This window comes from Garra rufa, chromosome 3, assembly GCF_049309525.1.
Source record: "Garra rufa chromosome 3, GarRuf1.0, whole genome shotgun sequence".
NCBI lineage: Eukaryota > Metazoa > Chordata > Actinopteri > Cypriniformes > Cyprinidae > Garra > Garra rufa.
In genome coordinates, this window is record NC_133363.1 from 45,897,706 (window position 1) to 45,911,934 (window position 14,229).

General features: G+C 35.2%; 1 protein-coding gene across 1 annotated transcript in view; it reads right to left on the reverse strand.

Annotated features, from left to right (window-relative positions):
• Nucleotides 1-1,119: 1,119 nt before the first annotated feature.
• tp53i11a (tumor protein p53 inducible protein 11a) overlaps nucleotides 1,120-14,229 on the reverse strand; it is a 42,785-nt gene continuing 29,675 nt past the window's right edge. The window contains exons 4-8 of the mRNA XM_073837162.1: nucleotides 11,573-11,631; nucleotides 11,306-11,354; nucleotides 10,635-10,725; nucleotides 6,977-7,078; nucleotides 1,120-3,223 (exon numbers count right to left, since the gene is read on the reverse strand). Coding sequence (XP_073693263.1) covers nucleotides 3,090-3,223; nucleotides 6,977-7,078; nucleotides 10,635-10,725; nucleotides 11,306-11,354; nucleotides 11,573-11,631 — 435 coding nt within the window. The 3' untranslated portion in view covers nucleotides 1,120-3,089. The remainder of the gene's footprint in view (nucleotides 3,224-6,976; nucleotides 7,079-10,634; nucleotides 10,726-11,305; nucleotides 11,355-11,572; nucleotides 11,632-14,229) is intronic.

The following is a 14,229-nucleotide window of genomic DNA, read 5'->3' on the forward strand; positions in this document are numbered from 1 at the left end:
GACAGTTTGCAAAGAGTATGAATAAAAAAGCCACTTTTTGTTCAAATGTAAATAAAAGCTGTGAAAAAAAAAAAAAAAATTCCACAATGATGCCTCTTGTACATCGTCTTATTATCTTTTGGGAGAAGCCTGTGTCATTTCTGGTCAAAAAAAAATAGCTGGTTGAATAAAAGTAACTTTAAGTCAGAATTTGCCAGGGGTATGAATAATTTCGTGCTTGACTGTATATATATGTTGTTTTAACATAGTTGCATATATGAAATATTTATTGTTGACATACTGCAACATAAAATCATATAGGCTACATTTTAATATGTACATATATATTTTATCATAGGGATATTATCCACCGTTTTCTTTAACGCTGAAGTAAGCCTATGGGTGAGACGGTGTATTAGCCGCTATAGGGAAATAATAATAAGAATAACAACTTGCAGTAAAAGGTAAAACTGTTTGTACTACAATCCAGTGTGTTCATAATTACGATAATACATTAAAATAATATAATAAGACAGACCATTCTGAGCAGCAAAAAATAGCTGGACACGGATGAGACGGGAAGCCAGTCCCATAAAATTTACAAATGGCCGCGACCGCTCTTACGGCAAGAAAAATAGGGCTACATGTTATAAATATCTTAAACATTTTCATCTACCTAATTCGGCAATATGGCAATATGATATAGGGCTATTTCAATTCTGTGTGGGCTGCACCTGCCCAATAAACAAACCTTTTTTGTAAAGAAGAAAGTGAAAGCATGATTCGCTCTGATATCTATCTTCTGCTGAAATGCTGTGGGTACAAATTTTTGCATAGATATAACAACATATGATTAAAACAAAACTGTAAGTACCAACAAGGGGAAGTCCACAGTACATTCAGGACATTTAGGACAGTTACGCCGTACCAGTACTTACCTAACAAACCCACTTCTCACTCCAAGACATCATAACACTGAATACTGAAAGTGAGTTATATGTAATATCACACATTCTGCGAAAGTTCAGAGGCTTTAATATACTTGTGGATTATGTTTGTGATAATACATATTAGACCTCACCATCTCAACACCTTTAGCCAGAATCAGTGCTCCTGTGGGTAGAAATTAGACAGGAATAATTTTCCATTCGAAAAACTTTATATATTTATTAAGCACATTCAATGTTTCTCTACAAAAAGTAGATACATACCGGTCATACATGAGTGTTTTTTTCCTTCAAAACACAACTAAACTTCTGAACATTTCTCAAAAGCAAAAACAAATACAAAAAAGTTGCAAATTTACAATGTTTAAGAAGTGTTACACATTCCTGAATCATTCAAATATTTACAAAGCAAAACATGACCTAAAATATAGTCTAGAGTATATAATCCTAAACTGTGCTTTGACTTCACAAATCATAGTCTATTGTTTTGCTAGTTAACCATTACTAAACAGCTCAAGAGATACACAGTATAAATAAACAAACAGCAGTTTGGTTTTGAAGTACTGCAGTATTAATAAAGAATTATGAAATGGGTTAAATCACACTTCGTCTGTCTAAAATACCATCTTACTTGCCGTTTCCAAAGCACATTCTGATTTCCCTTTGGAATAAAGCCATTTATGTTTCACTGGAAGTAGTATCTGAGATCTATGGAAGGGCAGTGTGACTGTCCACAGCTCAAATGACAGTTCAGTGATGGAAGCATATGCTATTAGGAAAAACACCTGCTAGTTCTAATTATAGAATAATCATTTATACTATTATTCACAATTAACTTTCGCTGATGTTGGCCTGGGTGTTGGTAGTATAATAAAAGAAATGCAACATTCTCAATTACGGCTACATCATAGTCACAATGAGAGGTGAAGAAAAGTTCAACATGCTAATAATATTAATGAACACTGTGGAAGTTGAAGTATTATTCCCTGACTATATCTTTGACTGATATAATCTGACATTTTATATTTATAAAAGTGCTACATTTTAGCGCTACTGTCGATCTGCATTGTTGACATCATGCAATGATCACTAAAGGCATAAAGCATATACAGTTCTAAAATTTACGATAGTTGTGCATAATGGTAGTTGTTAAAAGAATAGTTCACAGATAAACTTGTAAGAGTAAAACTATTATTAACATGCGTCTTGAATGTCACGAAGACATGGAGATCAGAACATGGAAAAATCACTTGAAACCTCAAAAGATTTTCAAATGACTTGTTCTTTTAATCTGTCATAAAGGGGAGTTATACTAAGTTCATAATTACAATATTTACTTTAGTAACTGTTGTGTAACTGTCCATTAGGTATGTAAAGCATTTAAAAAAGTTAGATCTGAATTTGTAGATTTGACAGTAATACATTTACAACTACAAAGTTAGTAAGGTATTTTCTGAAATACACACTTTAAATACCATTTATTAACACATCCATTATTTTTACTATATCACAAAATGTACTGTTGGGAACCTAAATTCAAAAGGAATGTATTTTCAAAGTCTTCACTTGGCAATGTTTATCACTTGGAGTTTTAACTTGCAATTCATTCAATAAAACAAATTAAATAAAACTATTAGAAATGTAACAAGTGAATGTAACAATTCTATTTCTGTCATTTTAGATTCAAATTTGTATGTATTTGTTAAATTGAAATGTACACTATTCCTTGTACCATTATACAATTACATTTCTGTTGTAGAATAACACATCACATAGAGGAAGTTCACTAAACTCTTCCATAATATGACCTGAATTGTGGGCATCTTCCCAAACTAATTTGAGACATTTGGGATTCTCTGACATATGTGCCATAAATCTACCCTCCATACAATAAAGCCTTTACCAAAAAAAAGTGAGCTGTCAAATAATTATGCCACCTGTAGTGAACTTAATGTAACATAAACAATAGTCATGATCTGTGGCCCTCTCTATCTAATGAGAGTAAATGCCCAGATATTGTACTTACAAATAAAATACAAATTACCCACAAAGAGAGGTTGATTTTCAGTCAAGTGTAAATTCATTTGGTCCAGGCAGTGGTGCTACTGTATTCAAAGTATTCTGTGGTGCCAATCTACCCATGTAACAAATAGCTGGCCTCCATCAGATCTTTTTGGAGCGCCGGCCGAGGTGATGATAGTAACTCAAGGTGATGAAGAGGAAGAAAGTTTCACTAAGAAGAAGAATGATCGCACCGTTGGACAGCGAGCCCATCTCCAAGAGGGTGATGGATGTCACTGGAAAAAAAAACGAGTATAGAGATTGATTTGTAAAGTCAAAGTAATAGTTTGAAGCATATACATATAGCTAAAACACTCAATTCACAAACCTATTTAACTCGCAAAAATATGTACAATGAAAGGCAACAACATGCTGCCCTCTTTACAGTCTTTAACAATGGCGTAAGTATGGAAGCCCGTTTCCACCACTGAAAAAAAAAAAAAATTCTCACAATTCTGACTTCTTTTTAAAATTGCAATTGCAAATTTACATGTCGCAATTTTGACTTTTTTCTCAGAATTTTGATATAAACTCCCAATTGCAAGTTATTAAGTCAGAATTGTAAGATATAAACTTAAAATTCTGAGAAATTAAGTCAGAATTGCATGATATAAAATTGACTAGGAAGTTATATAACGTTAGAGATATAAACTCACAATTCTGACTTTTTTCTCAAAATTGCCAATATAAACTTGCAATTGCAAGTTATAGTCACAATTGCAAAACATAAACTCACAATTTTGAGAAATAAAGTCATAATTTCGAGAAAATCGTGACTTAATTGTGACTTAAGTAGGGCTGCAACTAACGATTATTTTAATAATCGATTAATCTTTCGATTATCTTTTCGATTAATCGATGAATCGGATAAAAAAAAACAAGGGATTTACAACCCTTTATTCAAAAACAGAACTAAAATCTTTAGAAAGTGCACGAACATGTTCCTCCTTGAACTGTTATAATAATAAAATAAAAATGGACTAACACAAAAAACATACACATGTATGCTTTACATCTGCCAAATATATAGACTAAATATACTAAAATTACTATCCGTCAAGACAGCGGCTTGCTGTGATGTACATGCTGCATTTCCCATCAAGAAGCCTCTCAAATTAAATTCCTCAGTGCGCATTAAAAAGTCATGTGACTTTGCACGCTGGAACGGGATAACTTGACTACCTTTCTGCTACATTCATTCTGCCATGGCGGTGTTTAGTGTCCTGCCATCAGCAGCGACCAGCTGGAAGAGTTCCGTATTCAAATGCACGCAAAACTGGCCTCAAAGCCCCAGCAAAAGTAATTACCATGAATGTGTCAAGGCAAAAATTAAGAAAATATTCGAATTACTTATTAATAAACTAGTATTTTCTGATTCAGTGTTGCAAAGATGAAATTGACGATCCTGCCATCTGCTCATTAATGCCTAATGCATCTTTATGGATTAGCTAATGAAAGAGTTTTGTTTTCGATTTTAATTATTTCGTTTTATAGTAAAATAATAATTTAAAGCTTTCTATAGATATTGTGTTTGTGAGGCAATTACCTGGGTTTCGGTTAATTATTGTGAAGCGCTCCTGTTTAAACCAAAGATATCAAGCGTATTCTGTTTGTTTTCTTTAAGAGCACATTTTGTTGATACTGTTAGTACACACAAACTAAGGTAGACCCTTTACAGTTCCGGCCCGGGTGGTAAATTACTCTTACCTTTATGAGCAAAAAAGAAATTCCACATTGCACTGGCGTCTCCATGCGCTGCAAAGCGCGCTTCTTTCCGCACAAACTTTGGATTTATATTGATTGAATGATTAAACTAATATTGTGATATGTTTTAAGTTTTTTATATCAATGGATTTTAATTTAAATCGCGATGAATTAAGCAGGCTTTTGATCTGTCTGCCGCTGTTTGCTAGGTTTAAAAAACTATAATAATACTATAATAACTTTAAAAAACAAAAACTTGAATTTAACAAACAAAAGGTGTTCCAAATATATCTCTAAATTAACTTTATAAACTAAAGGAACGAAAATAAATGTAATCACTTTGCTATTAAAATCAGCAGCTGTGTAATGAGGAAGAGAAAGAGAAAAAAAGACAGTCGGACTGGAAATTCAGTCGGCCAAAAATTGATGAGCTGTCGGACATTTTTACAAGGAATGTTTGTTTAATAACCTATATAATATTCTTAGGCTACTTTCTTAATAAAATATATTATTTCTTTGATTTATTTTAGCGTTTTTAGGCTGCTTGTTAGCTGACTGAAGTGTAGGCTATATATAAAAAAACAACGTGCCACCGTCACAGCCCTATTCAAAACTGAGACGATTTCACCTCAGCAGAGCTCCTCTTTCTCTTTACGGTTGTGGTATGTTTTCGACACATTATACAGACAGACAGTGTTACAAAAACTATAGAAGTAGTTTTCTCCATCTCCACTATCCAACGACCCGTACAGCAGCTGTTTTGCGATCGAGCATTGGCTGCTGTGAAAGTACGCTAGCCAAAGTAGGCTTAAATATCAAACATGTTTGATATAAATCGGGGCAGCATATATATATAATGTAGAAACGGTGCTTTATGCTCAAATGTTAAAAAAAGTTAAATTCGCATTTTTGGATGGAAACACAGCTTATGAGGTGCCGAACTCTGCTGGCATCAGTGCGGGAGAGAGACCGAATGTGTCCACTCCGCTCTGCGCTCAATTTTTTTTAAATATATATAATAACAACCAAATGTCTCTGCGTCGCGCGACACAACGAATCGATTATGAAATTCGTTGCCAACGCTTTTAGTAATCGATTTTAATCGATTTTATCGATTCGTTGTTGCAGCCCTAGACTTAAGTCAGAATTGTGAGATATAAACTCACAATTCTGAGAACATATCTTTTCCCCCTCAGAATTGGACCTTACAAACTCACAATTCTGAGAAAAAAAGTCAGAATTCCGAGATGTAAACATGCAATTGCAAGAAATAAAGTCAAAATTTCAAGTTTTTATCTCGAATTCTGAGAAAAAAAGTCAAAATTGTGACTTTATATTTCGCAATTCTGACTTCATTTCTTAGAATTGCAAGTTTATATCGTACAATTCTGAGGAAAAAAAGTCACAATTTTGAGATAAAAAGTTGCAATAGACTTTTTACATTTTTTATTCAGTGGCGAAAACAGGCTTCCATACGTAAGGGATAAGTCGGATTGGATTTACAAATAAAAATAGAAAAAGTTAAATAAATACATAAATTAATATTAAAACAAAAATTATAGAATTTTTTTTTTTAAAAGGAACTAAGTAAATTTTTTTCAATTAAATTAAATTAAATTTAAATAAAATAAAATAAAATAAAATATGAATATGAATCCACCAATTTGAAGTACCAGTAGATTCATGTACCATATATATTACAGAAATTTCAGAACTTGGCTTTGATTATGTGACAGCTCTAATAACAGTAAGGCCAATCGCATTCCTCAACATTTATTTTAGGAATTTATTATCTAAACCTTTGAAGCTTGTGCTTGGATTTTAAAGAGAGCTTGTTGCCATAAGAGGGCAGTACTTCCTTAAGAACAAACAGGGCTCATCAATAAGGATGGCCTAATGGTCCAGGGTCAGTGCAAAAGTGTTTTAGGAAAGATTTTATCAGGTTATATTGACTTGTCATAGTGTTGGAAGCATCTTGAGAACGGGTTGCAATAATAATGCTTTGCATTGTTTTCCTGAAAAGGTTTACAAACTTACAGCTATCATGCAGTAATCACACAGTCATCATAACATTTAAAAAATAAATGCATAATATAAAAATACATAAAAAAACAGATTTAAAATAAACCATGTAAAGAAAGCCCTGCTAATATTCTGAAGTGGCTTAAATCAATATTCCTCAAGTTTAAATGTCCCTTAATTACGGGTAGAATAAAGATTAAATGTCAGTTTCCATTCTCACGTCCTTCAGCACTGTCTCAGGAAAGAAAAAAACCCTCTCTCACCTAGAAATTGTACCCCGAAGTAACACGCTTCCGTAAGTAGCGTCCATTGAATGATGACCTTTTCCGCCGTGTACAAGCCATTCCACAGAATTAATGAGATACCTGTTGGGAAGAGCAAAACCACTCAGAGTCAATTCTGACATCAGGTGGAGACATTAAATGAGGCCTATTTATTAAAGATAATGCAGAGTCTCCTCAAAACACCCAAGCACTTAGGTTCGGCATTAAAAGGTTTGAAATCTGGCCTAAGATCAGAGGACCGATGCTGCCGTGGATTCTGATTGTGTTCGGGGGGAAAAGAGAGAGTCCCTCTGATCTCCTCCCACACTGCGGATACGGATAACAGGGAGAGTAGCTGTTTCTTCAACCCTGCCAAGTACCATCTGCCAGCACTATTTTTCCAGCCTTGCTTGAGTAATTCCCACCATCAAACTGGCCATTGATCTGACAGAAGAACACTCACACCTTGCATCGCCACAGGGGTATGAACTGTTTGTGAGCTAAAGCAGGTGTCACACTGTATAAAGACCACTGGAGCTCAGTGAGGGGTCTAGACTGCAAAATACAGCCCTTCTGAAATTTGCATACCGATATCATGTGTACACACAGCAAAGCTTCCAGGGCTCTGGTGCAGCATCATTTTCCTCAGCACTCGGACAGATGATGTATGTAATCATATTAGCATAATATTCTATATCCCCCACTGGTTAAGGCTGGAATCTAGACAAATTGGGGAGGGAAAACTTCTTTATGCTGAATTAGAGGCTGCGTTACGCTATTATGGCGAAAAGACAAATAGGCTGCTGTTCATAATGAAATAAGGGCATGGGGAGGGAAGGGATTTTATTTCCACACACCCATAAGCCACCCCTGCAATCTTTTATAATACAAGACCTCCTACGGCTGACTGTAAGCTCAAGCACGGGGTGAGCCTGGCATGTGCTGTTATTGTGAAGCATCCTGGGACCAGCAGGGGGTCATTACTAGTCCCAGTACAGTAGCACTGCCCAGCACTCTGAAAGCCCTGCCCTATATGTGGCTAAATGCAATTGTACGGACTCATCCATTTTTAAAACAGAGGCGTAAAATATTCATACCACTTGAAATCATACACTAATCTGGTAGTGAAAAGCTCATCTAGTCATGAATATTTCCTGTGAGTGGGAGGCAGACTTGCACAAATGTGTTTACATTATGCATTTGCTATGCATAAATTGAGATGGAAAGGAAAAAGAGAACGTATAATAGACGTGCACGTATACACTACGTGGCCAACAGTATGTGGAGAAATGCGCATTTAAACACCTTTGATGGTCGTTAACATGAAAGCGGCCCATTTTACAAAAGTGCCATACACATGCACTTTATTTGAACAATATCTGCAATGCTTTAAAATTAAAATTTAAAATGCTTTAAAAAAATTTCGGATGAAAAATTCACTTTTACATGTTTGAAAATAAATGTGTGTTCGCAGTGTGTGTACACATCCACCCTATAATGATAAAAATCCACCTAGTAAATTATAACCCCCTTTCTCAAATCAAGCTATTCTCAGATTCTTGGCTATGTGACGTCACACAGACCAAGGCCACTTCCACGATTTTTGATTGACACGGCCGTCTTACCTAAGACCCGCTCTGAGTGAGCTGTAAACTGTCCGTCATTGTTTCAACACCGGAGAAGGAATAGACAAGAATATCTCAGTTTGAGCAATTGAGGTGTTCTTTTGTTGGATATAATAATGAACATAGTAGTCGTCATTTACTCCCGACATCTGAGCCACTGAGGACGGAGAGGGTTACTTTTGTTTTTGAAGGAAATGCGCCCTCCGATCTACCTAAATGCGTCTATGTTCGCGTGAATCATTTGTGATCCAGCTTCAGAAGTGAGCATAAGGGTTTTTTATGAATCTTTGCAAATCGCCATTCCTAATTATGTGCTAGTTAGCAAGTTCCATGGCTAGAGAAAGAGGGGCAAGGTGAGCAGAGCTCAGCATTTAAAGGGACATGCACCGAAACGGGTTGCTGTGAACAGAGCTGTTTTTGACAAGGTAAAATGGGTGTTGTTTTACACTACCAATGAGAAATTTTAACCAAGGTATGGATTAGACTTTTCATTAAGACCCTAAAGAATTATATCAACTAGGGGAAAAATGGGCACCTGACATCCGACCGCTTCGACAAATGGCTTACTTTTTGGTTGTCCTTGTGGAACTTGTATTGTATTACTTTTTTTTTTTTTTTACAATACTTGACGTTTCTCCTTCCTTTATTTTTTTGTACTTTATCTCATTATAGACGTGTTCGCTATTTACATGCATGAAATACACAAATTCACTATAAATAAAGGGTGCCCTCATTTTTGTGGAAATGTAGTGTATAGGGGCTTTCGCACCACCTAGTTCTAAGAACTCAGCTCTAGGAACTAGCCAGCATGGTGGTTCCTAGAGAACCAATTTCCCCATCTGGCAGTTTACCTGGTTGCCTTCGCACTGTCAGCAGGAACTCCGATGCGCCCGACAGCGACGTCTTTATTCGCAGCATTTACAAACGTCAACAACCGGTAAATGAAGGACGCCACAATCTGAGCCGTTTTTGTGTGTTGTGGGTTTCGTGATAATGGAGATGGAATGTAAACGCACAATTTACGCGGTTGAAAGAACATGAAAATCTGACTAAATCTCCTATGACAACTTGTAGTGTTATATATCATTGAGAGTGAAAAAGAGAACACAACGGTGCAGACAACAGGTAGCTAAATGCCGTTATCGCTGTTTTTCATAAGGACTTTCACATCCAATAACCTTTTCATAGTTCCTAGAACTATTGGTGTAAGTTCTAGGAACTCTGTTTGGGGTAACTAAATTAGCTCCTATTTCAGAGTAGGGTCTAAAACCGTTCTATAGGAACTACTAGTGATGTAAGTGTATGCTGGTTGGCCAAACACACTGGCTTTTTTAAAAAGCTGTGTAAACATATTTACTCAACGCACTCAACTGCAGTGCTGCGTTCTTTTCTGAGCCTCAATTATACGTAACACTGCAAGTTGTCATAGAAATTTTCACCTCTTAGCCCAACTTTTTGCTAGTTCAGTCACATAAATTGTGCGTTTACATTTCATCTCCATTATCACAAACCCCACAACATGCAACAAAACAGCTCTAATTACAGCATCCTCCATTCACCAGTTGTTAACGTTTGTAAATGCTTCAGAGTTCCTGCTGCCAGTGCGAATGCAACCAGGAAAACGGACTGAGGGGGAAATTGGTTCTCTATACACCATGCTGGCTAGTTCCTAGAACTAAGTTCTTAGAACCCTCATGTTCGTTAAGTAAATACTTTTACAGTGCTTTTTAAAAATGCAAAAAAAAGTTTTGTATGCGTTTGGCCAATCAGTGTACACTGGTCTATAGAATGGTTTTAGACACTACTCTGAAGTAGGAGCTAATTTATTTCCCCCAAACAGAGCTCCTAGAACTAAATACGTTCCTAGTCCCTGCGGTGCGAAAAAACACCAAAAATCAGGTACTTCCGCAGTAGTTCCTCTGGTGCGAAAGCATCTTATGTGTAAGTCAGAACAAGCCACTTTGATATCATTATCATCACTGATCGTACTGAACTTTCTACCGCCAAACCTTATCCCATAAAGTTGAACATACATAGAAGGGCACCTCCGTAGAGTCTGATGGAGATCCTGGAGGTGGTGATCTCAAATATTATCTCATAGAGCTGGCTAGGAACAGCCAGGGCCTACAACACAGAGAAGAACACATAATGAATCTAATGTTGCAGGAACTCAAGGGAGTTTCTGTCATCTTAAAATCCTTAAAAGACAGAAAAACCTTAATTCTATATTCAAAAATGAAAATCAAGTTTGAGGTTGATTTTTACATTTTATGCTCACAAAATTACTACAATTTAAAAATACCAATTTTTTATTTCAATAAACCATATTTTAATTTATTCAAGTAAATTACTCCAGTCTTAAGTGTCACATGATCCTTCAGAAATCATTTTAATATGCTGATTTTGTGCTCAAGTTAAATTTCCTATAATTATCAGTGTTGAAAACAGAGCTGCTTAATATTTTTGTGAAAACTGTTGAATTTTTTTCAAGATTCTTTGATGAAAATACAGTTAAAAAAGAACAGCATTTATTTAAAATTGAATAATTGGCTTTACTGTCACTTTTTTCCTCAATTTAATGTATCCTTGTTGAATAGAAGTACTAATTTCCTTAAAAAAAAAGACCCTAAGCTTTTAAACAGTAGTTTAAATGATTACACAAACCACAATGAGCATGAACTGTTGAACATTTTAAATTGCTCACCATTAAGGATGTGGTGGTGAACAGCACTGCAGAAATGAGGAGCCAAAGCCTGCAAAGAGAAAGAGCGAAAGACACTACACATCAAACCAACTGGCCTCTAATAAGACGCAAATGAGCCACAATCAGACTGGCAAAAAAAAAAAAAAAAAAAACGCACAGAACATTAGAGCAATTAAATTAGAAGAGTGTCTGATGTCACATGCAAAGGCAGAGACAAGCCAAGTCAGTGGTCTGATGAGAAGAGAATGAACGCTTCTAAAGTCTTACCGGAGACCAATGGGCTCACGTACAGCAAACTTCATCTCATTACCCAACATCTGACTGATCTGCAAAATGAGAGAATTCTCAATATTAGCATGCAACACTATAAGACACATGAGACACATTCATGGCACAAAAATGGTAGGAAAATGTCAAATTTTGGAAAACATTTCCAAGTGGGATTATCACATTTGCTGATAGCCCAAGCCTGCCAAGACTGAATGGACCATGCAGAGGGACACAGTTTTGTTTTGTGAAATTGGAAACTTTGGTGTAGCATCTAAAGTGACTGATAGGAAAGTTTGAGTTTTGTTTTGATTTAATAGGTCTATTTTGACAACACGCTGGGTGGTTTCACAATGACGGCTTTGTGTTCATAATTCACGCTGTGGGCCACAGTGGAGCAAAACTCCTTCAGACAGAAACAGAAAAGGATGCAGAAGGTGGTACAATAAAATGCTTTCTTTGGGAAGCCTGCTGTTCAAAAGTTTGGGATTAGATTATATTGTGAAATATAATATATATAATTTTAATATACTTTAAAATGTAATTTATTCCTGTGATGCAAAGCTGAATTTTCAACATAATTTCTACAGACTTCAGTGTCACATGATCCTTCAGAAATCATTGCTTATATGCTGATTAATTATCAATGTTGAAAACAGTTGTGCTGCTTACTATTTAGTTTTTTGGATCTGTTTTTTTTTTTTTTTTTAATTCTTTGATTAATAAAACAAAATGAACAGCATTTATTTAAAATAGAAACCTTTTGTAACAATATACACTACAGTTCAAAGTTTGGGGTCTGTAATTCCTTGCTTTCTTTCTTTGTTTAAAAGAAATTAATGCCTTTATTCAGCAAGGATGTGTTTAATTGAATGATTTCTGAAGGATCATGTGACACTGAAGAAAGTAATGACGCTTTTCAGCTTTGCATCACAGGAATAAACATTTTAAATTATATTAAAAAAGAACACTTATTTTCAATTGCAATAATATTTCATAATATTATTATCAAATAAATGGAACTTTGATGAGCATAATATACTTCTTTAAAAAAAAAAAAAAAAAATCGTACTCCAAACTTTTGAATGACAGCGTAACTCTTGAGATTCCATAATGCAAGAGAATGCTGTTTAAAAAAAGCAAAAAAGTAACTTTTATCTTTATCTACAAAGCTAAACTATGTTTCAAAAGGGGTTAGTAAGAATTTTTGAAAACTGAAAGTAGTATGTTCACCAAAGCTGCATTTATTTGATCAAAACTACAGTAAAATTTGTAATATTTTGAAATATTATTATTCATTGCAGATTTACATTTCCTATTAATCTATTATTATCAACTAAGAAACCAGTTTTGCTGCCTAATATATTTGTAGAAACTGTGATTGTTTTGATTTTGATTTTTCAGGATTCTTTGATCAACTTTATTTAAAACAAATCTACTGTAACTGGCTTCACTATAACTTTTAATCAATTACTTGCAACCGTTTTGAATGAAAGTATTAATTTCTTTAAAGAAAGACTGGCCTCAATTTTTGAATGGAAGTGAACATTTTGTGTGCAAACATAAACAGGTGGTTAAGATAAGAAGGTCAACGAACCTTTCACTAAGCCTGGCCTTAAAAAAACATTTAAAAAAAACTTTGTATTCTAACTTGCTCTTGTCTAGCGTTTGCTCTTTATGCCAAATAAAGCCTACCCAAAATGATACTTTCTTGGTATTATAATTTTACATATAAATGCATGGTTGCTCTAGATGTTCTTGTACAAAACCCAGAGATAATTCAATCAAAGCATTCTCTTTTCTTTGTCTGCATAAAAAACTAATAAGAAACTTGTCAGATCTACCAATAGTAACCATCGGTTACAAGCTTAAAAAAGGACCAAATATACAGCAAGAAATCAGCAGGAAATCATAAGTAGCAATGTACACTTACATATTTTAGCAACACATAAATAGGCATCATCTTTACTTTGATGTGCTCTATAAGAAATTATCACAATTATGTTGCCTAGCTCTTTTCCATTTCCATCTCAAAAAAAAAAAAAAAAACGCTCTGGCTTCCAGGACCAGAAAAAAAAAAATCAACACGCCCTAATGGCCATTAAACATGCAGGCTTTCTCTTTCTTCTCCCACCCTAAAAGAGAGGGCTCTATCCATCTCTCTACTCCACCATGCTTCACTAAAAGCCTCTGCAGCATGGGTAATTTAGTGTTGATGAAAACCTGATCCGATTCTGATGGGAAGCTGTGGCGCTGAAATCCTGGCTAAAGGTCATTTTAAAGGGGAAGCAAGAAAGTGATGGAAGGTGAGCAGAAGATAATTTGATTGCTGGCCTGCAGAACACGCTCGTGATCGGTGCTAGCATGCGGACTTCACGTAATCGTTTCACTTTCTTTAATCCTAATGCACTTTCCTTGTTGTGGTAGGCCTCTTTAAGAAAAAAGTAGTGCTTTTGTGTGCCCTAGTACACAGAGTGTGTTTGTATGGGGGCGTGTGACACAGTGACTGTTTTAGCCTCTCAGGAGCACATAAATAGTAATGGCTTACAGTAAAGCTGATGTCACAGACAAGCTGACATCAGATGTTTCTGTTTTGTAAATATTTCGTTCTACAGCTTATTGTATTTGTTGAGACTTGATAAACAAATGCAGCTGTG